This window comes from Caretta caretta, chromosome 1 (assembly GCF_965140235.1).
Source record: "Caretta caretta isolate rCarCar2 chromosome 1, rCarCar1.hap1, whole genome shotgun sequence".
NCBI lineage: Eukaryota > Metazoa > Chordata > Testudines > Cheloniidae > Caretta > Caretta caretta.
Window position 1 is genome coordinate 182,285,202 of NC_134206.1, and position 22,443 is coordinate 182,307,644.

At 39.8% G+C, this 22,443-nt stretch overlaps 1 protein-coding gene across 3 annotated transcripts in view; it reads right to left on the minus strand.

Moving 5' to 3' along the window:
* GBE1 (1,4-alpha-glucan branching enzyme 1) overlaps positions 1-22,443 on the minus strand; it is a 281,100-nt gene that overhangs the window by 138,512 nt on the left and 120,145 nt on the right. For all 3 annotated transcript variants that reach the window (XM_048868880.2, XM_048868889.2, XM_075117745.1), the window contains 4 exons: positions 14,067-14,192; positions 9,555-9,690; positions 7,034-7,124; positions 5,444-5,653 (listed from right to left, as the gene is read on the minus strand). In XM_048868880.2, the coding sequence (XP_048724837.2) occupies positions 5,444-5,653; positions 7,034-7,124; positions 9,555-9,690; positions 14,067-14,192 (563 nt within the window). The remainder of the gene's footprint in view (positions 1-5,443; positions 5,654-7,033; positions 7,125-9,554; positions 9,691-14,066; positions 14,193-22,443) is intronic.

Below are 22,443 nucleotides of genomic sequence, written 5' to 3' on the forward strand. Positions count from 1 at the left end.
AACACCTCTAAAATACTGATCAACTAACATGTTAGAACAAGTATTAAAATCTGTCTATGTGGAGTGATGCCATGTTTTTTCACATCTGGTTAGCTCACTTACATTAATAACCCCAAGGTTAAAAAAAAAAAATCACATTTTTATTAGTGAAGACAAGGCCACAGACAAGGCAATTTGTAGTTTTTTACACAGATTAGCAGATTTAGGTAAAAACAATGCTCTCCCATAGTCTTTACCGTGCCCTGCTAACCCAAGGGAAAACTACAAACTACCTTGTCTTCACTAGTTAGATAACAGGATGAGTTAAACACAGATCTTTTCCACCCCCCCAAAGGTGAAAGTAAGATGGTATACCCTGGTATGGGTACTGGCAAGCAGCAGAGGTGAGTTATATGGGCTTGTGGCTCCAGCAATATTGAGGGCCCAGAGGCCTGGCTCCACTAATGTTCGGGGCAGGTCTCCCCCCTGGTCCCACCTGCTGTCCCCCCTACACCTACCCCAAGTGTCCCCTGGCCCCCCTTGTTGCCCCCACGAGCCTCCCTGGGTCCTGGAGCAGAGCATCCCTGTCTCTTCCCTGCAGCTCCATGCTGCCTCCCTGCATCAACTGCCGCTGCAGGATCCTAGTGTCTCCCATCCACTAGTGGCAGGGCAGGCTGCCTTTCCCCTGCCCTTCCCCCTCAGACCCTTTCATTTTTCAGCAGGACCCTCCACCAGTACAGCTGCCACTCCTGCCCCATGCTGGGAAAGGGGCAGCCCCATCCTCCACACCCAGTGAGGCTACAGTGAGGGGCAGCAGCAGGGTACGAGGTGCACATGTGATGGCAGCTCCCCCGCGCCCCCCCCCCGGGTACCCACCACAGGGGGGCGAGGGAAATTTCTGTACCTCAGAGGGGCCGTGGGAGCATGTGCAGTGACAGTGTAGGGGTGAGTGTGCTGCCGGGGGGAGAGGGTGGGAGGGGACCCCCACCCCAGAGCTTGCTGCTGCCAGTGGGGAGAGGGCTGGGGGGAGTCGTCCTCTTTGGCTCCAGTCCTGGGGCAGCCTGCCTACACCACAAACTCGTCCCCAGTCCTGCCCCACCTCAGAGCTCTCATCTTCCCACACCCCGACCCTCTGCCCTAGCCCTGAGCCTCTCCAACACCCCAAACCCCTCATCCCCAGCCACACTCCAAACCCATCCCCAGCCTCACCCCACAACTCTCACCCCTGCACCCCCTCCCATCCCCAAAGTCCCTCCCAGAACCTGCACCCCCTCCCTACGCAACCCCTCCCATCCCATCCCAAACTCCTTCCCAGAGCCTGCACCCCAGACCTCCTCCCCCATCCTAACTCCCTCCCAGGGCCTTGGGCAGGTTGGGGGTGGAATTTTGGGGATGGGGGGGCAGAGTTGGGGGGGGCAGGTTCTGGGCACCACCAAAATTTCTACAAACCTGCCACCACTGCCAGCAAGAGCCGGTGCACCAAACTGGGGCGGATCGGCTTCCGCAGGCGGCAATTTAAATGGCCTGGGGCTCTCAGCTGTGGCTGGAGCCCTGGGCCTTTAATCTGCTACCAGAACCCTGCTGCTGGAGCCCTGGGGTAGCGGCATCAGGGCTCGGGTGGTGATTTAAAGGGCCCAGGGCTCCTGCCGCCGCTACCATCCCGGGTCCTTTAAATCGCCGCTGTAGCCCCACTGCTGCTACCCAAGGGCTCCGGGGATGATTTAAAGGGCCCGGGGCGGTAGAGACAGCAGGAGCCCCGGGCCCTTTTAATAGCCCCTGGAGCCTGCCGGAGTCCTGGGATAGTGGCGGCAGGGCTCTGGTGTCTATTTAAAGGTTCCGGTGCTCCCACTGCCTCTACCTCCCCGGGCCCTTTAAATAGCTGCCAGAGCCCCGCTGCCGCTACCCCAGGGCTCCAGCAACAGGCTCCAGGGACAATTTAAAGGGTTCTGGAGGGTAGCGGCAGCCAGAGCCCTGGGCCCTGCTGCTGGACCCGCGGGACTCCGTCAGCAATTTAAAGGGCCCAGGGCTCCCAGCTGCTGCTACCACCACAGCTCTTGCCCCGGGCCTTTAAATCCTGATTTAAAGGGCCTGGGGATTTAAAGGCCCTGCCTCTTCCGGTAGAGGCCCCGCCCCCTCCTCAGGGCTCTGGAGTACCGGCAAGTCCTTTAAATTACTTTCACCCCTGCCACCCCCATTCTCCCCCCTCCCCCACCATCACAGGAGAACAGTCCTTCCTTTCATTCCCCCATGCTCTCTGTCCCCTTCAACTCTAAGCTTTCAAAAGTGAATTCCAAGATACATTGCACTTTTTCTGGAGATTCAAAACACAGGTCACCTATGTAATTATTGATTTAATTAAAGTCACTCTCCATTTAAACCAAAATAAGTGATAGGACAATCAGACCAAGAGACTTCAAAATGACACCCAAGGTACAAGTCCCTTGGTTTTACTTTATATGGAAGTGTCTACAGATCCTTGCCACTTTCTGTTTTATTTAGCATTCACAGTCACCCTCCTACCCAACTGAATAACCTTGAAACCTTGTGAGACAAATTATATTTCTTTAGGTCCTGGCTTTCAAACTGAAATCCAGACGGATTAGTTTGATAAACCAACTGCTTCTTAATCTCTTCCAAGGAACAGAACTAGTTTCTCTGGATTCTGAAATAAAATTTTGCATTCGTTGTATTAGAGGTTTGAGTAGCTGTAGATTTAACAGTTATTCCCAGTAGAGAAGAGAGATTTTGGGGCACGTGCTGTACAGTAGAAAAGTTTATATGAACAGAAGACTGAAGAGACTGTCTAGCAAGTAAAACTTCAGTATGTTATTTAACTGTTTTTCTTTTCTTTTTCTTTCTTTTTAAAATAGAAATGAAAGTCTGAAGCCCTGTAAGCAGTCAATGTCTACTCCCAACTGTTCTTACACATGCCTGTTCTGGACATTAGATCCACTCATGTGCCAGTGTGAATGTTAACATGCCTTATAATCAATCAACACCTGGAACAGCTGAATAAGATAGGTCTTAGACAGACTCAAACTTTGATTCTAGTCCCACTCTGGTTTCGTTCAAGATATACTCCCATATAAGGAAACCTTCAACCTTTTCTGCATAATCTAAATGAAACCATGTCAAGTACTGAATGTTTTGACACTGAACCTTTGCTATAAATTCCCAGTATAATGGTTGAGGCAAAATATCTTTGCTACAAGTAGTAGGATTACATTAGGAAATTTTGGACCTAAAGCCAGTGTGTTATGACCTATAGGAACACACAAAATTTTGGAAAAAAAGATCTACATTTACTAGAGATACTTTTTTGTTGAGGAAACAAATCACAGAACATTAAATTTTACCCATTAGCTAACAAACCAAGCCACAGTGGTCCTCCCCCGTGAGAGCACAGAGAATGTCTCAAAGTTTGCTTAACCTTTGAACCTCTAACTTGTATGAGGCAACACATGTTGAAAACCAAACTAAAAGTTAAGCAAGTTGTATGAAATACAAGCATGAAATATAAGCATATTCTCTGTGTCATTACATGACTTCAGGAGGGCATTAAGTTCCCTTCTGGAAGGAGCTATTTAATTCATCCCTGGCCTCAAGTCTTAATTATTCAACTCCCCCTCCCCAGTTCATTAGAGATGATTCGTCACAATCCATTTGTAGGTCTGCTGAACTCTGCTATGGAAACATTTACATCAGGAAACACGTAAAAAATAACCAAATTTGTAGAGCTAATGTCACCTCTAGTGATGTCTAAAGGTATTCAAAGTGAAATAAGCACCTGAAATGATCATGTCCTTTTTTTCCAGTGGAATTAAGAGATGATGAACTACTGTGCAAGAAGGAAGGAATGTGACACCTTCAAACTGGATTTAAATGTTAATCCAAAATAGAGGGGTAAGCTTTAGTATTCCATACAAGTTCCACTATCTCGACCTTTCTTCTAGAAAGGCCAATTAGTTGCCTTGTTCTGGAGAAATGGATTTAGTGCATTTATTTAGATATAATATCTAACATATGTACATAATATGTAACCATGTATTGAAATTAAAATTTTGGGATGGGTCATAGCAAACTGTGACTCAAGTAATCTGAATATAGGTTTAGAGAGTAACTGCAAGTCTTGTAACACCAAGCAGTTATGATTAGCAGTAATGACAATACATCCCGTTGTCATCATGAATTTTGAGTGTATTTGTTAATTAAGGTCTAATTACCAAGAAGTTATTTTAATCAGAAGGTAAGATAGAAACAGTTCATCCTATGTAATGGCACAGTGCTTATGTTATGTATCACATTACACCAATCACTTACTCAATACCATGTGGAAACCCTCAGTCTTCAGGGCTCTCCATGAGATTGGCCTAAATTACCAACAGATTTCCTCTGAAACAGTGACCTCCCTAGACTGTTACAATCCTTCGAAACTATGACACTGTCAACCTCAAAGCATGAAACCTTTGAGGTTTGAGGAAGCAACAGGAGGAGTTCTGATGGCAGCTGGCCTAAGCCTATGGAACTCTTCTCTGAAAGTGGTGAGATTTGTGGTCATCACTTGTGCAACTAAGCTTTCCCACAGCCACATCACTGAAATAATCAGCTTAATATGGAAAAAAGATGACTACTATGTATCGATATCTAATCCGTGCTGCCTCAGAGGGAGGAAAAAACAAAAAATGTACCAAATGTAAACCTTTATGCTGTAGTAATGATTTGTTAGGAACACACCTGTTATGGTAAGAAGGATGATATAAATGCATAAACACACAAGATTAAATGTAGAGCATTACTTAGGTCTTCTCTATACAGGGAAAAGCCCTGAATAACTAGTGAGGAATAGCTATTGCTCAACAGCTATCCTGCACTAGCTCCATGGGTGGAAACTCTTATTCCACACTAAGGGCAGGCCTTCACTACCCCCCGGATCAGCGTGTAGCGATCGATCGATGTATTGCGTCTTGTCTAGATGAGATAAATCAATCTGCGAACGCACTCCCTGTCGACTCCGGAACTCCAGCTCGCAGGAGGTGGAAGCGGAGTTGACAGGGGAGTGGCAGCAGCCAACTCGCCGGTGTCCTCATGGCCAGGTAAGTCGACCTAAGATACGCCGACTTCAGCTATGCGAAGTTGCGTATCTTAGGTCGACCCCCACACTAGCGTAGACCAGGGCTAAGAGTACCTTTGTGTAGTTTAGGTGAATCCACTGTCAAAGTTAGGGGTTAGTGTGAAATAACTTTTGCACTCTGAGTTCACACCATAGCTGTTATGCACTAACTACCCTGTGAATTCCCCATCTAGACAAGCCCTTAGATTGCAGACAATACATTTTATGTATGCAAACTGTTGCATCGATTATATTTACAGTATAGAACTGTTCTAATTTGGCGAACATTCAATTTTTAGTGTAACTGAGGAAAAATAATTACCACTAAAAACTGCTACATGGTTTTGTACATACTTTGAATAGTCAAAAAGTCTGCTGTCCCAAAGACTATGCGTTCCTCTAGGACCGGAATGGAAAAAGCAGGAATCTGTACCATCAAATTTGTTCAGACCATCCTCAGAGTTATTTGATGCATGGCTGTGTACAACATCCAATAGAACAGTAATTCCCAATGAGTGGGCAACGTCAATCAATTCCTTCAGATCATCTGGGGTTCCATAACGGCTGCAAGCATGAAAATACAATGCATTAGGCAGAGGTAACCTAAATTTAAAAAAAAAAAAAAGGCTGAATACGGTTTATGCAGAAAACTATACATTCATAGAGTTAACAGATAAAAGCTTACGTAATTTACTAGGGAACTCCCATGTAGTGGGAATGATCGATCATCAGATAGTCACAATTCCCCCTGTTGGAGAAGCAATTGTGCAATACAAACTGACAATAAAGACATTTAAACAAAACAGTACACTATATGCTGACTAAATTATAAATCATCATTTAGGCATTTTCAAAGTTTTAAAAAGTAGGGTTGCCCCCAAATTTGAGCTTTTTCCTCCAATCACTTCAGGGAAAAAGAAAAACAAAAACTAGTCTTGGATATTTATGAAACACATTTCAACTTTTACAGTCTTACTTTTAAGCAGTTTAACACACTTTGCACCTGTACTTTTCATATTTAATGTAAACTATTTTCTTATTTAGTACACAAACTTCACAAATTTCTACATGATTAGAATTAAATAATCCATGACTTGGAAACTACTATGGATTCAAATGAGTATGAAATAATGAAAATAACACCCCCACCCAAAATTTGCCACCTCTTTGCAAGTTGTTATCCGACATTTACTTACTTGGTGCCATTATTAGAGTTCACTTCATTCTTTTAAAATCATCAAAGGCTGTCTCAATATACAATGTGCAATTTGTTCAGCTAAATAAAACCAATTAAAGCTTCCTAAGTTTTTCAGTTTGTCAGTTTTCTTCTTGATGAAGCTTAAACATAACATTCAAATTTACCTTCATTTTCTTGAACAATTTATCTTTAACCATCGCCTATTTCTACAAGCTGATGGGCCTCAAAGCCATCTAAATACAGTTTGCTATGAGTATGAAATAAATTTAATTCCTATAGGATGTGCAACCAGTCATTTCATTACATGACTACCCTTTTTGTAAAGGAAAATGATTAAGCAATACCTGTTATGAACAAGTACCTTAAAGATGCTTTTATTTACCACAACAAAACATGCTGGACATCATTTGTGAGAATTCTCAATTTTGTACAACAGTTTCTATGGATAAAAAACACACAGCTGAGATCCTAAAGTGCAGAAGCTGGGATCAAAATGCTTTGCCAATTAAAATTTCTCATGACCTTTCTATTGTACTGTACACTATATTAAACTTTTATATAGAACTGATAATTATAGACAGCTGGTTTGATTTATTAGAAGAAAAAAACTCAATACAAAGCAAGGTCTGGATATGATGTCAGAATTCTTACAGTGCATTAGATTGTGCTATTTGTCTACATTTAAATACTATTTCACCAACCACAGAAAAAAGCGAAAGGTGTGCATAAGTCCTTAGAAAACATACCTTGATGCTGCAAAAAAACTTGTGATTTGATAACCAAAACTGGCATAGTAAGCATGTTCCATAATAGCCATCAGCTGAACACAATTGTATCCTGTTAAAAAAATCCCACAGTTACATGTCTAAATAATAATTTGATATACAATTAACTTTTCTAGTATTTCAAATATGTCTAAACTGCTTCTTTCTCCTTATTTTATCTGGTTCTAAATCTCTAATGTCCAATTAATAATTAACCACAGACTCAGTCTTTCTTAAAAGTAATGCCATTTTAACATTTTATACTTGTATGACCTTCCCATAAAAAATAGGAAGGTCAGTTTCTCAGGTGATCTACATATGAATAGATATATTGAATCTATCAGTTTGAACAAGCAATAAAAGATATGCAAATATAATCTTAATATTCTGAAGTGAAATTAACACCACCAATCTGCATGTCCTGAACTTCAGATGCACTTTTGATATTTACAGAGTTGTCATGAAAGCAAAGTAAGAGTAACTGATTAATAGTGCTATATCTTGTGCTTTACCAAGATTTTTCTTAATATTTCAAACACATTTTATTTCCGTCTTTAATGATTACATATTTTCTTTCCAAACTCATTTCCCTCAAGGAATCTTTCAAAAAGAACATTAAAGCTGTATAATTCTGTTTTGAGCTTACTGAAACAGCTGAGAACCAAGAAAAAGTTTGGGGTTTGTTAGTTTTTTGGTCCCTTATTCAACCCAAAAGTGTTTCACTATGATATTAAATGAAAAAAATCTAAAGGGAAAAATTATATTTTAATGATGAAACTGTGGTACCTAAAACAAATCTCTGCTAAGCTAACTCTAATATCAGCAAAAAAATGTCCTATCAGCAAGCGATAACCTTCAGGTCTATTTGAAAAGCCTGTTGAGACCACAGCTTCTCTTTATTATTTGTTTTAACTCAAATCCTCAGCATATCGTTTAGCCTATGTTTCCGCCTAACTTTATCCTGTTTATTTAATTTAGCTATGACGTCATGCTTACTTTTGCCCTCAAAGTCAAATAGTTACTATTAAAAAAAGGGGCTGGCATTAGCTTAGCAATTTGTCTAAGGTATATAGCCGTTATATAATTGCGGATCGTTGCATGGTTACCCACAGCATTTTTGTAAATAAACAGTACAAACTATTTGAAATTACTATCATTTTATTTGCTTACAATTTATCTTGTTGTTTGCCTTGTGTATATTTCTTCACACTTTTAATATTTCAGCATTCTGACAAAAAGAGTGCCCCTTAAGAGAATTATTAAAAATAACAAATCCTTAAGTAGGTCTGGCTACAAACAGGTAGATACAATTTAAATCAGGCAAATGACTGATATTGTGGATACATTTATATTATTGTTATTTTGTTGTCTGACACCATTTTGCATTATATCCATGACATTCCTCCTCCCCTAAGGAAAAATCTGTAGGCAGAGTTGCATGCTTTCAGATTTCTACTGAATATATTAGCCTCCTGGAAAGCAGAAGATTAGTTTACAAGAGAAAATAACAGCATCACAAGATCAAGTGTTAACTCTGTATTTTTAGCTTATTTTGATTGGGGGTCCCCAAATACAGAAACTTACTCACTCTGGCAGTCAGCTTAACTGTAGTGAATGACTAAAGCCTTTTTTTTTTTTTTTGGTCAAACACTGACTTTACTATAAATCATTATAGTTTATTTATGGCTGGTTTTGTTAGTGTGTGGATGAGCTCTGTGCGTATCTAGTGTTTGACTTCATATCTGGTTTTACTAGCTGTCATTAATATGCCAACGTTTGCCATAGATACCAAATATGGTTAGCATAGTTATTTCCAGTTCCAAATACAGTAGGGCATATCATCATTGTAGGGTAATGGCTAGCAAGTGCTCATGTAATCTTTTATGTGCCAAAGTGCAACAACTCTTAAAGCACAAAATCAGATAAATAATTAGCTTTTTTTTTAGATAATCATTCCAACAATTTCATCTACAGCCTATACAGTTACAATAATACACCACAATTCTTTCCTAAACAGAACTGCTCATGTTACTTGCTATGTAATACTGGAACATTCAAATTATCACTTAAAATTGTCACACTTCACATAATAAACTTAGTAAAACTAGATACAGTACTTTTTCTATACATATATAGAAAAATAAAAATGTAGCTGGTACATCGGCAAGTAATCTGTTTTCAATTATTTGTAATGAGTGTCTGGCATTAATACAGCTTTGTTTTCAGACTGAAAGTAAATGACAAATATTTATCTAGTTCTAAGGAATGAAATTTTACTTAAAACTGTAAAAGAGAGTATCTTTGATCCATATACCCTAATTCCTGTCCATTTCATTTCATTATTTAATTAAAGCAATTATTAATACCCTAAAAATAAATTTCTATAGTACATTTAAGCTTCATTCCCCACACCCCAAAACACTCCATTATCTTTTCCAATAAGAGCAGAAACTCATTACAAATTTCTCTCTATATGCATCTCACCAAGAAGCATGTTACTTACCAAGATCCTTTATTTTAGGTAGTATGTTATACGTAAAGTTTTTATAAGAAGCAACTTTCCCATCCGGGGAAGCAATTCCCACGTGAGATTCATAAATTCTTAAGCTTTTTGGTTTCTTTGGTTGAGGATGTTTGCGCTATTGAATAGAAAATGGTTGTCATTAAAACACAGCATCTGAGAATGTCAATCTTGTTATATAAACACACCGTTTACACAAGTAAGAGAAAAAAGAACCAGTATATTGATTTTAAAATCAGGTAAGAAAATTGTAATGCAACATATTCCCTCTAGATTAATGCAATTAAAATTGTAAATACAAAAAAAAAATTACTCCAATATGGAGATTGATCAATTTCTTTGATTTTTTTTTCTTCCACTCTTTACTTGACATCCTTACGGTCAGTACTTCCATAACTTCATTGCACCAATGTATTGAAGTGCTGATTTTGTGAAAAAGTGACTTTAAAACAGCACACAGAAAACTGGTCTGCTGATTGTATTCTTAGTCAGATCTACTCAATTTAATGGGGAAAAAAGTTTTTGGGTTTTTTTTTTTTTGTTTGCTTCTTGGGGTTTTTTTGAGAGGGAGGGTTTTAAGTAAAGCACATTCTTCTGTCTAGTGCAGGACATAAAAATTCCTTTGTCAATATCAGGTAGAAAAGTTCCCAGCTGAGTGGAACTGAGTTTTACAGAATATAAGCATTCATTAAGTACAGTTCGAAAGACAACCTTTCAAATGTTACTATCAGAGTAGGTCAAAAAACCTCTGAAAAAAATTCAGGTAAGGAGTTTGTATTCCAAGTTGATTTTTTTTCCCCTCCCAGGAAATTTGTTGGGATAAAATTTTCCAAGTTTTGAATTTATTCTCTCTCTCCCCTGCCATCCATTCCTTTCATTCTATTGCATTCAATGTCAAAAAGGACTCATGTCCAAGGTTTTCGCTACCACCAGCACCAACACAAATACAAACTTTTCCCCATATTATTTTTTTCAAAATTTCTCCAAATTTGGAAAAGGTTACAGGGTGGCAAAGTCACTGCATTTCATTTTCCTTTTGTCAGCTGAACTTTTCCAAATTGGAAAAGTTTTTTGAAATAAAACTTTTGAAAGAGGGTTGAAAAAAGCCCAACAAATACTTTCCTGCACACAGTGGCCAAAAAATAAAAGGGGTGGGGAGAGGGAAGAAAGGGGGAAAGAATAGTTATTTACTCTGGCTCTTTGAGCTGAATTGTCCACATGCATTCCACTTCTTGTCCACATATGCCCCATGGGAGGGGGACTGTATTTTTGGCTATCAGTGTCCTTTGGGCCACGATTGCACTCTAGATGTCCCCCTGGCCTCCCCACACACCTGCGGACATGGTGAAGTAGGCCCAACAGCCTCTCAGTTCCTTCATCAATAAAGAATCCAGGTAGTATCGAACTTTGTAGTGAAAGAAAAGGATGGCAGGTTGTGGAACGCATCCTTCCACCAACCTAACAGTGAGAAGACTTCTTGAAAGACTTCCACCATCATATCCATATGATGCTTTATGTATAGATACATGGATTTCAACTTCTCTGCATACAACATAGGTAAAGTCTGGCATATTGAGACATGGGTGCAGAAGGCCATGTCACCAAAGAAGGATGCATCTGGAGGGTGAGCCTGCAGATTGAGGAGTCCTCCCATTGCCTGGAACCTCTCCTGTGGTAGCTAAGCTCTTCCTGACCTCAGATCTAACATTACTCCTATAAATTCTGTAGTTTGTGTGAGCAAAGTGAGGATTTTCCCATGTTCATTTGGAGCCCCTATGTGGTAAAGGGCCGTAAGACAATGTGAATCAAGCTGGTCATTGATCACCTGCTGGGAAAATTTTACACAGATCAGCCAGTTGTCCAGGTCTGAATATACCAGACTGTAATGTGTTCTTAAGTGGGCTGTGCCTGCTACACTCTTGCTGAATATGTGTTGGTGCCATGCAAAGACTAAAGGGCAGGACCATGTATTGGTAGTAAGTCCCTCACTATGAAGTATTCTCTCTGTGCTAGGTATATGGACAGGCAGAAAGAAGCATCCCAAAGCTGAGAACCACAAATCCATCTTGAGTATTTAATGAGGGGATAATTGAGACCAGGGTTAGCATCCTGAACTTGTAGTTACGGATGAATCTGCTGTGATATCAAAGTCTATAATCAGATGCCAACCTCCATTCTTTGGGAATAAAAAGTAATGGGAGTTGCAAGTTGCAAAAGGGTATCTAATTCTTGATTTAACAGTATCTTGTAAGAGGGGTCCCTGGAAAGGAAAAGGGAAGAAGGGTTGGGCTAGTATGGACCTGGAATTGGATAAAATACCCCTTTTTAAAATAGTTTTCAGGACTCAGTCGTCTTAGGTGATCTGGTTCCAGAATTCCTCAACAATTTAAAAAAAAGTAGTCATTAAGTGTGTGCGCATGCACACACGTGTGGGGGGGGGGGGGGGCAACGAGGGGGTATAACTCCTGAAATGGTTCTGATTAGCTCTTGATGATCAAATCAAACCTGTTGCTGTGAAGCAGCATGCACCAAGGATGCAGTGGGAGAGGGTTTCCTGCACTGGAGCCTTTGCTCCTTCCATTGTGGTTCCAATACTATATGTGGGTGACAGTAGCAAGGTGTAGATATCCCAAAGCATCATCAGGCTGAGGCTGTGATCTGCTTTCTCCTTGGTGCTGGCAAGTATATGCTCAATGAGCAGAGAGTGGCTCTCAAATCCTTTAATGATTAAAGGCCTTCAACTGTTTGCACACTCATCAATCACAAACTTCAAATTATTATTTTTATTACTATAGCACCTATGGAAGGTCCTCCACTGACGTTTGGGCTCTTTGGGTATTCCACAAGAATGGAGCCCGGAAGCCCTGTGATGAAGCAGCCATTGTTATGTTTGGGCTATTAACTGTCCTTTGAGCACTACAGATTTTAGCTCCCCCCTGTGTTCCTATGGGAGCTTTTATATTAATTGTGACACCCTTGTCCCAGGTGAGATAGTTGTGTTTTAACAGAAGATCTTGATAATTTCAAATTCACATCTGGAGACAATCTGGGGAATAGATTTTTCTACTAAAAAAGTCAAGTTTGTAGGGTCCTTCTCTGTGCGTGTCATATTTGGAGACCATCGCTGTTTGGCTCTTTTATTCACTGCTGTCACCACCAGCGTTTTGAGACTCAGTAGATGCAGGAACCTTAAAAATTTCTTTGAGGGAACTTGATAACATGTATCAACTTACTTAGATGTGGGTGCCACAGATGTTGGGATCTGCCACAACTTCATAACTAGTTCCAATAACTCCTCATTGACAGACGTGGCAAGCCTACCATGCCTGGAGGAGGGCAGAAGATCTAGTCATTTATGAGATTTTTCTTGCAGTACCTCCACATGAATCTCCAGGGTGTCTCCCATGCAGCATAAGTCGTCTCAGAAGATCCTAAAATCATCCAGTTGGCTAGAAGTAGAAGGGATGACTGCCTCATTGATTGAAAACAAAGATATTGCTGCTGGAAATAATTGATACTCCCGTTCCTACATGTGGTGTTCTTACTAAGTTCACACTCTACCATAGCAAAGTGAAAACTGACCAATCATTGTGAGTTTTCACTACAGCTATTGAGAACCCTGCAGACAGCAGAGATACCCACCTGTTGATCACTTTAGATAAGCTATTACCAGCAGGACAGTGGGGTGGGAGGAGGTATTGTTTCATGATTTCTGTGTGTATATAAAGTCTGCTGCAGTTTCCACGGTAAACATCTGATGAAGTGAGCTGTGGCTCACGAAAGCTCATGCTCAAATAAATTGGTTAGTCTCTAAGGTGCCACAAGTACTCCTTTTCTTTTTGCGAATACAGACTAACACGGCTGTTCCTCTGAAACCTGAAAAGAATAAGACTCATTTCATTCTGCTGCTGAAGAGAGGCTAAGAACAGAGGCTAGGGGGGAAAATATAATATCCAACACTCTTCAGCACTTAAGGGGCTCAGGGAAGTGATAAACTGATGACAACACTGGAAAAAAGACACTGATCAATTATGAGAATAACTGCGTGAAATCAAGATAGGAAAAAACAAAAGCAAAAGACACAAATAGTACATTACACTTAAAACAATACTGAAGAGTAAGTTGATCAGCCAAACAGCATTCACTGAGCAGTATGCTCCCACATATTCCTTTAAACTGCAGGGGACAGGTCCATGTGGGCACGGCAGAACATCTTTTTTTTAGTATGGCTTTAGGGCTTGGTCTGCAGACCAGTAGATTTCAAGTACATTTTTTTCAAAAAACAATAAGTGCATTAAAATAGGCGCTTACAATGGAAATGTCTTCTCATGCTTAACTATAATATTGATACACCATGTGCAAAGTAACTCGTGTTATAATTAGAACGCACCCCAAAAAATAAAAATAAAAGGATTGTGACATGACAGAAATCACATCATAAAACATGCCTTGCATGCACTTCTAAAAGCTTTTGAAATATAAAATAAGCCTTACTAGATATGGCAGTGGTGGTTCCCAGTGTATCCAATCATAATTCACATTTCTATCTACGCGTGCTACATATTTGGCCCAAGGTGAAATACGGTAGAGAATCTCTCCATTTTTACTACGGATCACCACCTAGAAAATAAAATGAAGACATAAGAAATCACTATAATGTCATGTAAAAAGAAAAGGAGTACTTGTGGCACCTTAGAGACTAACCAATTTATTTGAGCATGAGCTTTCGTGAGCTACAGCTCACTTCATCGGCTCACGAAAGCTCATGCTCAAATAAATTGGTTAGTCTCTAAGGTGCCACAAGTACTCCTTTTCTTTTTGCGAATACAGTCTAACACGGCTGTTACTCTGAAACCTATAATGTCATGTGTATACAAGCACCCGTACAGAAACGGAAGTCTGTTCTCAATGATAGGAGCGCCAGAGGAGAAAAGATTCTCATGTTAATTCATACAGCATAACCGTGTTAACAAAAATTAGCCAGATTTTCCTATAAACTAGAAGACAACTGTGGCATTCTACATTACTGGATTCTTTGAACATAAAATAAAAATGCAGCTTTGTCATCATTCCATACAAAGATGGGTTTAGCACAGCAGATGGAACAGAAATAGGAACACATCTAGTGAGAAACCCTGTATTAGAAGATTAACAAAAAATGAAACTAGGGGGTTTCACAGTTTGTAGCTTCTGTAGGCAGAGCACACTGCACGCATCAAGGGGTTCCTTGCATTCCTCCATTCCCCCCACCAGCTCTCTCTGTGCCATCTCCCATCTCTCTCTATTTCTGGGATTCCTTGTAGCTCTCTTCTTTCCCCTCTTTCATGCCAGGAACTATGTACCCTCTATACTCTACTCCACACACACACACACACACACACACACCCCGCCCCCCAAGGAAGGGACTATATGTGGGCCCCCATTCCTCCATTTGCAGACAAACAGAAAAACAGAAATACCAATGTCATTAAAAATGCTGATGACCAATAAAAATCCATCAGCTATTCTTTTGGATATTACCTTCATAAATTCCTTTTTAATAATGATTCCTAGCTCTTATATAGCTCTTCTATATTTTAGAAGAAAGTTGGAGTGATATTGTATAGATCAGAGTTGCTTATGAACAGCACAAGCCCATGGCAATGTCTCTGCCACAGACAGGGTAAAAGGAAAAGAAAACCTGCTATTTGTGGACCTAATCTGTCACAGGAAGAGAGAAGAAGAACACTGTTGCCCTTCACTCCACATCTTGCACAAACAGTGGGGACTCCCTGGCTTTCCCATACATCTGGGGATAAGGAGAGGGGGAGGGGAAGCAAAGACAGTGCCTGTCCTACAGCATCATCACTATGAAAACAAACAAGTTAAGGCTGTCAGGAGTAATTTGTGTGCACTACTTTACATTCTGGACCTTTAAAATCTTCCTGAAAGAGACTGAGATGTAAGATTTAAGCAAGGCATTAGCGGGAAAGTAACGGGAGATCCTGAAAGAATAATGCTGCAATGGGGTGGCTACGGAAACAGTACTACAGAGGTTCTAGGCCTCGGAGGATACCTTGGAACATGTGATTTTCCAGCCAAGAGGTGGACATCTATGAAGTAGGAAAACCACAGCCTTGCCTCTACTACTTGAAACTGCAGGAGTTCAGTAGCCTGAAGGTCAACATTTTCCACCTGCTTTTGTATTTTACACATGCATTTATTTACATGTGCATTTTGCTTGTAATTAAGTAATTTGCTCCCACATCTTTCTAGGAGGATTCTGTCTGGAACCCATTTTGACAATGGTTGTGGGAGAGAGGTTAAGACCTTTCAACAGAGTAAAAGAGTAATAACTCATATGTTGAACTTTTTCAAGTCTGACCAGGTTGGCATCCAGTCCAAGACTATACTGTGGTTATGTCCTGATCTATGGTGGTGTCTTTCTTAGGCCCTCAGGAGCTACCTGCCTAGCAACCATAGCCTTGTTCCTGCACAGAGAGAGAGGTTATTGAGCAGGTTCCACTTCATCACCATATTAACAAGTGGGGGGGAAGGGGGGGAAGGAGAGGGTAGATGGAAACACTGACTGGGCTCTCAGTCAGTCACCAGGGATTAGGTTGAGCCTCCTAAGATTAAATGGGATTGCAGCTCACAGATTCTTGCCACCTGTCTGTGTCGCTGCTGCTGCTATGGATGTGCCATAGTGCTTCAAGACTATTAGGGCTTGAAAGAGTAGCAAAGTGAGTAAATGAAAATGGTTTAATATTAGTTGAAGCTAACAAAGGATAGGTGATCAGGTATGGGAGGATCATCTTAACCGTGTCCCCATTTGTTCAGAGGCATAGTGCAAGTCTGTGAAACAGGCCAGATAATTTGAAAACAGACATTTAGCTGAGGATGGAACGGACTATGGTGACACTGGAATTTCCAGACTGGATTAGTGGTCCAACAGCAGCGCCACTACCAGATGCTTCAGAGAAAGGAGCAAGAAGTTCTGTAGCAGACAGTGGTGGAGTAGCCTGGCCACAAGAAAATTTCCTCACCACCCCTGCAGTTGTTGGTTGACTGATATACCCTGAAGCAGGCCCTATGAAAAATAGATATTTAATCCTAATCAATGTAACTCTGGATGTTCTCATTATACACATAAATCTCCTTTTTTTAAATCCTAATAAATTTGTCTTTAGTAATACGTGACTATACATGTTGTTCACATTCGCTAAACTCAGTGTGTGTGTGTGTGTGTGTGTGAGGAGACAGTATTCCAGTTTCAAATGTGTTACCTTCCTCTTTCACTAAGTGTCTACACTGGGTGTTTTGTTTTTTGTATTATAAGAAAAGGCAAATGAAGCACCTCACTTACTTTTCTCACACCATTCATTGTTTGTTTTTTAAAAATAGCCCCTTTAGTTACATAGGAGATAAAAGGTGGCCAATTTTTTTTTTAGTCTCTTCGCACAAAAGTCTTTGTATGCATCTAATAATTTTTGACCAGTAAATACCCTATATTTCTGTCTTTTTTAAACACAAGTTGACCAAAAATGGGGGTATGTCCTCCACCTGGAATACTATTGTTTTATTACTGTATGTAATAATATGTTGTATGACAAAAACTGGAATGGAAAATATTAAAAAAATTATAATCAGACTAACCTAGTTGGCTTTTTTGTGGCCACCATTGTACATTGAGCTGAGGTTTCAATGAGCTGTCCACAGTAATGTCCAGTCTGAGCGATTACAGAACCCAACAACATCTGAATAATTCAAATTATTTCTTCCATAGTTCTTTACTTTGAGTTTGTCAGTAATGAGATTCTTCTCCAATATAAATGTACTGGGGCTTTCAAAAGACTTCAAGTGGCATAATTTTCTGTTACCACAACCACACAGGTTTGTCCTTAACCCATCACATTACATATCCAGTACAAATGTCTGAAGGAAAAGGCAACAATCAACTAACTGCTAGATATTCCATGTATTTTGAGAATCCAACTTATTTTCAAGTAACAAATAGTTATTTGAACTGCACAAATTTTCGGTTTCCAAAACACCAGCTGAGAATGCAAAAGTATTACAAAGATCAACTTTGAGGTGATAAAATGGGCTTGGTAAACGTAATAGTCAAACTAATTTTAAATCTAGTAAAATGGCTTATTTAGATCAAATTATGAAATGAAAAATGCTCAAAGAAACAAACTAGATTCATACTTAAAATTCACATTAACCCAGATTCTTTGGCACTTAGCTAGTTCTACTGTATGACACATTTAGATAAACAACATAGTTAACCATCAAAACATATTCCATGCACTTGGAATCATTACAGCTTTTTATATTTCAGTACCATGGAGATTCCAAAAATCATTTAGCTTTTGCCAAATTTCACATATATAAAAAATAGACTAATTGAATGCACTGGGTTAATAGGATTGTAGAAATTTCTTCTGAAGAGCTCATCTCACTTCAGTCCCCAACTCTGCTGCTTTCATCTGAAATAGCTATTGGAATAATATTTATTTAAGGGAATGGATAAGCTTCTTAGTTGATAATTATACACCTTTACATCTAGAGTACTCAACAGGTAAATAAATTGCTTTTCAAAATATTTAATATGTAGAATAAATTTGTTTCTCACATAGTACTCTCAACATGCAATTGTATACAGGCTGTGCTAATGCACAGCAACTTAAGTTTCTGATCTTTACACAGCTTTATAAAACTTGAAATGAATGATTTATATTTGAAGGAGGTAAGAGAGCAGACTATTGATCTAATTCATTTTTGCTCTAAGCTTTTATTCTAGGACAATTTGACTTTTAACATTATTATGCAAAGATATAAAAAACCTCTTAGCTCTAGTGAAAAGGGCACATTTATTGAAGAAGAGAAGACACATAATTTAGTTAACTTTGCAGATGCGAGAAGAGTCTCCTAAAAAGGGCAATTATCTTAACAAGTAATCAAAAAGCGTAAGTCTAGCCTCTCACACTAAATGATTTTCCTCAGTAGGGCTCTTTCTCAACGAGGGGCATTTTCTAAAATTTTCCTACCCCTATTGTATCTGATTTAGCCACACCATTGTTAACAGCACTATAACCCCTACTGTTGCCTGAACCAGCTGCGGCTGTCATTTTAAACAACATGATGGAACTGTGCACTGAGCTGGAGCTTAATACCATGTTGATTGGATAAGCAAGTACACCTAGCAGCATTAAAAATAACAAACATCCAGAGCCCAGTTTACACAACAACTCATGATGCTCCTAATGCTAGTGGAGCTGAACCCATGTTAATAACGGTCATAACTCTTAGAAGATTGTTTGGGGCATAAAGACCCACATGTCCCAATCTTAGAAAAAAAAAAATCTAAGTGCAGTTACACAAATAACCCAGTACCTATGAACTGTGGTCTGAATGAGAGCTGGCTAGTTGATGCTCAATCCTGACAAGACCACAGTATTTGTCTGTTGGAGGAAGCAACTAGAATAAATTGATAAAGGATTATCTTAGCACCCCCAAATGAGGAAGCATTTCTGTTATTTGTCACACAGGCGCACACTTGAGTGGTTTTATTAAACCGTGGGTAACTGAGGATAAAGGTAGTCACAGTCATTTTCAATGTGCTCTGAGCAAAGAGAGTATGACTTTCCTCAGGGGAAAAAAACTGATTACAGAGAATCACAACTATCACTTAGAGACTTGATTACTTCCATATAAAGTGCATTACAGTAAACTTTGGACCCATTCCGAAGCTGGAGTAGAAGACAGTCGCTCCCTTTATTAACTGGCATTTCATAGAGGCAATTTATTGTGCAGGTGCTCCATATTCTGCTTGGGGCACCAGAGAGCTTAAGTATTTGGAACAAGATAAAGGAGCTGGATGTTATACTAGATAAACAGATATAGGGTCAGCACAACAGTCCTCACCCATTCACCAGCAAGTGAAATATTGCACAAAGAAAAGTCTGTATCTAAGGGAAGACATTTTTTGTCTTTTCTGCTAAAATTTCTGCTTAACAAGTCCATCAGAGGATTTCCCTTGTCTGGGATGTGGAAGACTTGGACACAGACTCTTCACTATTTGGAGAAATTGCAGGCTATATTCAGGAGTATCTTCTGGTTTATAAAGGTTACAAGTAAATGTTGACTGGAACCTGGTGTACTTGATAGGACCACTTAAGAAGCAAAACAAGACCCTTTTACATTTGGATGGGTTTTTAGTTTATAGTGAGATCATTCCTTGGGCCTCACTCTCACACTCAGAACCATCATTAATATAGCCCATTGGGGCATTTTGATGCTAGATTGCTCTTTTAAAAAACATAATCTTGTAGTTGTTTTTAAAAGAAAGTAACCACATACAAACACAAAAATATTTTTTCTGGTATGCTATTTAAAAAGCAACAATGTAAACACCTAATTAAATAGAGAACGCATATTCTTTTTTAGGTACACAAGGATAAGACCTAGAATTACTGTTCTATATTTAGGTTAGAACAAGTTTACAACTGCACAGCTTCGAGTACTGAATTGCATATTGAAATAAATGGTGGAAGCATAGGCATTTGTCTGTTTACATACACACTGTGAAGGACCATGCACCTTTAAAAATTATTATTTATGTCGACTTGTTGACTCGAGAAACATATTGCACATGCAAAATTTCTCATTTTTTTTCCAACAGAAGTAAACAAACTTTCACCATTTATTTCCACAGCAAAATTTCCTCCCCCTTTCACCAAATCACACATTCCTCACTGAGGAAAGCATACCTACCACTTTTAAAAATGAAAATATGAGTATATGTGGCTGGCTAATTTTGAGCATGAGAGGTATTTTGCCTAGGGTAAACATTCCTGGAAAATAAAGGCTAAAGCCAAATATTCGTCCTAATTCATAACTAGAATATTCACTGTCAAATAGAAGATGCAGCTGTTCCACTTGGCTTTCAGTTAATGTGACATCATTAATATCCTTTGTATGGCATTTCTACTGCAACCACAGCAGTTTGATCTGGGATGAAAATTGTTGTGTTAAAGTGCACTATTATGCAGAATGAGACTGTATATTGCAAAATAATTAAAGCAACTGCCTTTTCCCAGAGTGGAAAAAAACTTTACAAACCAACAGAGGAAGACAATCTCTATCCCAAAGAATGCAAAGTTAAGTGGCTATCACATACATTATAGCAACAGAGGAATACATTTTTTTTTAAAAGGCAATTTAGTGTGCAATTATTTACAAATGAACTAAGTTTGTCCCATCCAAAACACACACATCAGGCATACTTCGATGTAAAATGTTAACTAATAATAATTTTAAGTAATTAAAATATGTGCTTGAGTAGTTCCAAAGGAATTCATATATTTAATACTCTCAGCATTCCATCTACCCCAGCCTTTTTTTTAAGTTTGATCAAGAACTACAGAAAGGGGAACATTATGCGGTATCACACCATTTAAAGGGTCAGCCATGGCTTTATTCAAACACACAGTTAACAAATAGCACAAAAACAATAAGGCTTATCTACTAACCACAGAGCAGTTAGGTAGCAAGGCGGAGGTGGCTGCCACCCAGGGAACCTACAAACTCCGAGTCTAGACCTGCTGTTCCTTACAGCCCTGTGGTTACGTCAGTCCAAGCCCTGTCATTCTGCAGTGTGAACGCAGGTTAAGCCACAGACCCAAATCAGAAGGTCTGTGTAGTACAATATGGACATATTAGCACAACTATGAGACCAGAGTCCAACAACTGTAAACTTATGTTTATGCAAAGTGAACGTTCAAGCACTGACTTGGAAAATCACGTTCACAACCCCAGATCCCACAAACTAGGTTTCAGTGTGCTATGTATACATATCTTTTTCTAATGAAGGTATCATTGCAGGAAATATGTATCCTGAAAAGCAGAGGGTATGCTGACACAATACATTAACTGGGACAGATACTGCTGCATACTTGCTGGCATTATCAACTTTTATAGCTAAGGACAAGACACAATGGCTAATGTTTGTTAGCAGTTACAGTATAAGGATTTCCTTAGAACTCTAGCTTAGTCACTGAAAATATTTTGTACTTCTACTAATAGTCTTGCCAAAACAAAGATTACTGAACTAACCTTTCTAAACACTCAGGAATTGCTCCTTCACACCATATAGCCAGCACTCATAAATACAGTAAACAGGTTTCAGAATAGCAGCCGTGTTAGTCTGTATCCACAAAAAGAACAGGAGTACTTGTGGCTCCTTAGAGACTAAAAGTTATTTGAGCATAAGCTTTCGTGGGTTACAGCCCACTTCATCGGATGCATAGAATAGAACATATAGTAAGAAGATTATATATTTTATATATATATATATACACACACACACACACACACAGTATTAGATCCGGACCAGTGGGGTACAGGAGTCTGGTAGAAGGCAAATATACTGGCCACTGGATGAACTGTTTTCTGTTCCCTGAGTGACCAGAGCAGGGCTGCACTAGAGCAATCAAGAACCTGCTGGAACAAATTAAGACAGGCACGCTAATTAAGACACCTGGAGCCAATTAAGAACATACTACAATCGATTATGGCAGGCAGACTAATCAGGACACTTGGTTTAAAAAGGATCTCCCATCAGTTAGGGGTGTGTGTGCAAGGAGCAGGGAGTGAGAAGGCGTGCTGCTGGAGGACTGAGGAGTACAAGCGTGATCAGGCTTCAGGAGGAAGATCCTGCAGTGAGGGTAAAGAACGTGGCCACGGGAAAGGCCATGGGGAAGTAGCACAGGGAGTTGTAGCTGTCACGCGCCTTTACAAGAGACACTGTAGACAGTTGCAATCCACAGGGCCCTGGGCTGGAACCCGAAGTAGAGGGTGGGCCCGGGTTCCCCCCATGCTCCTCAAC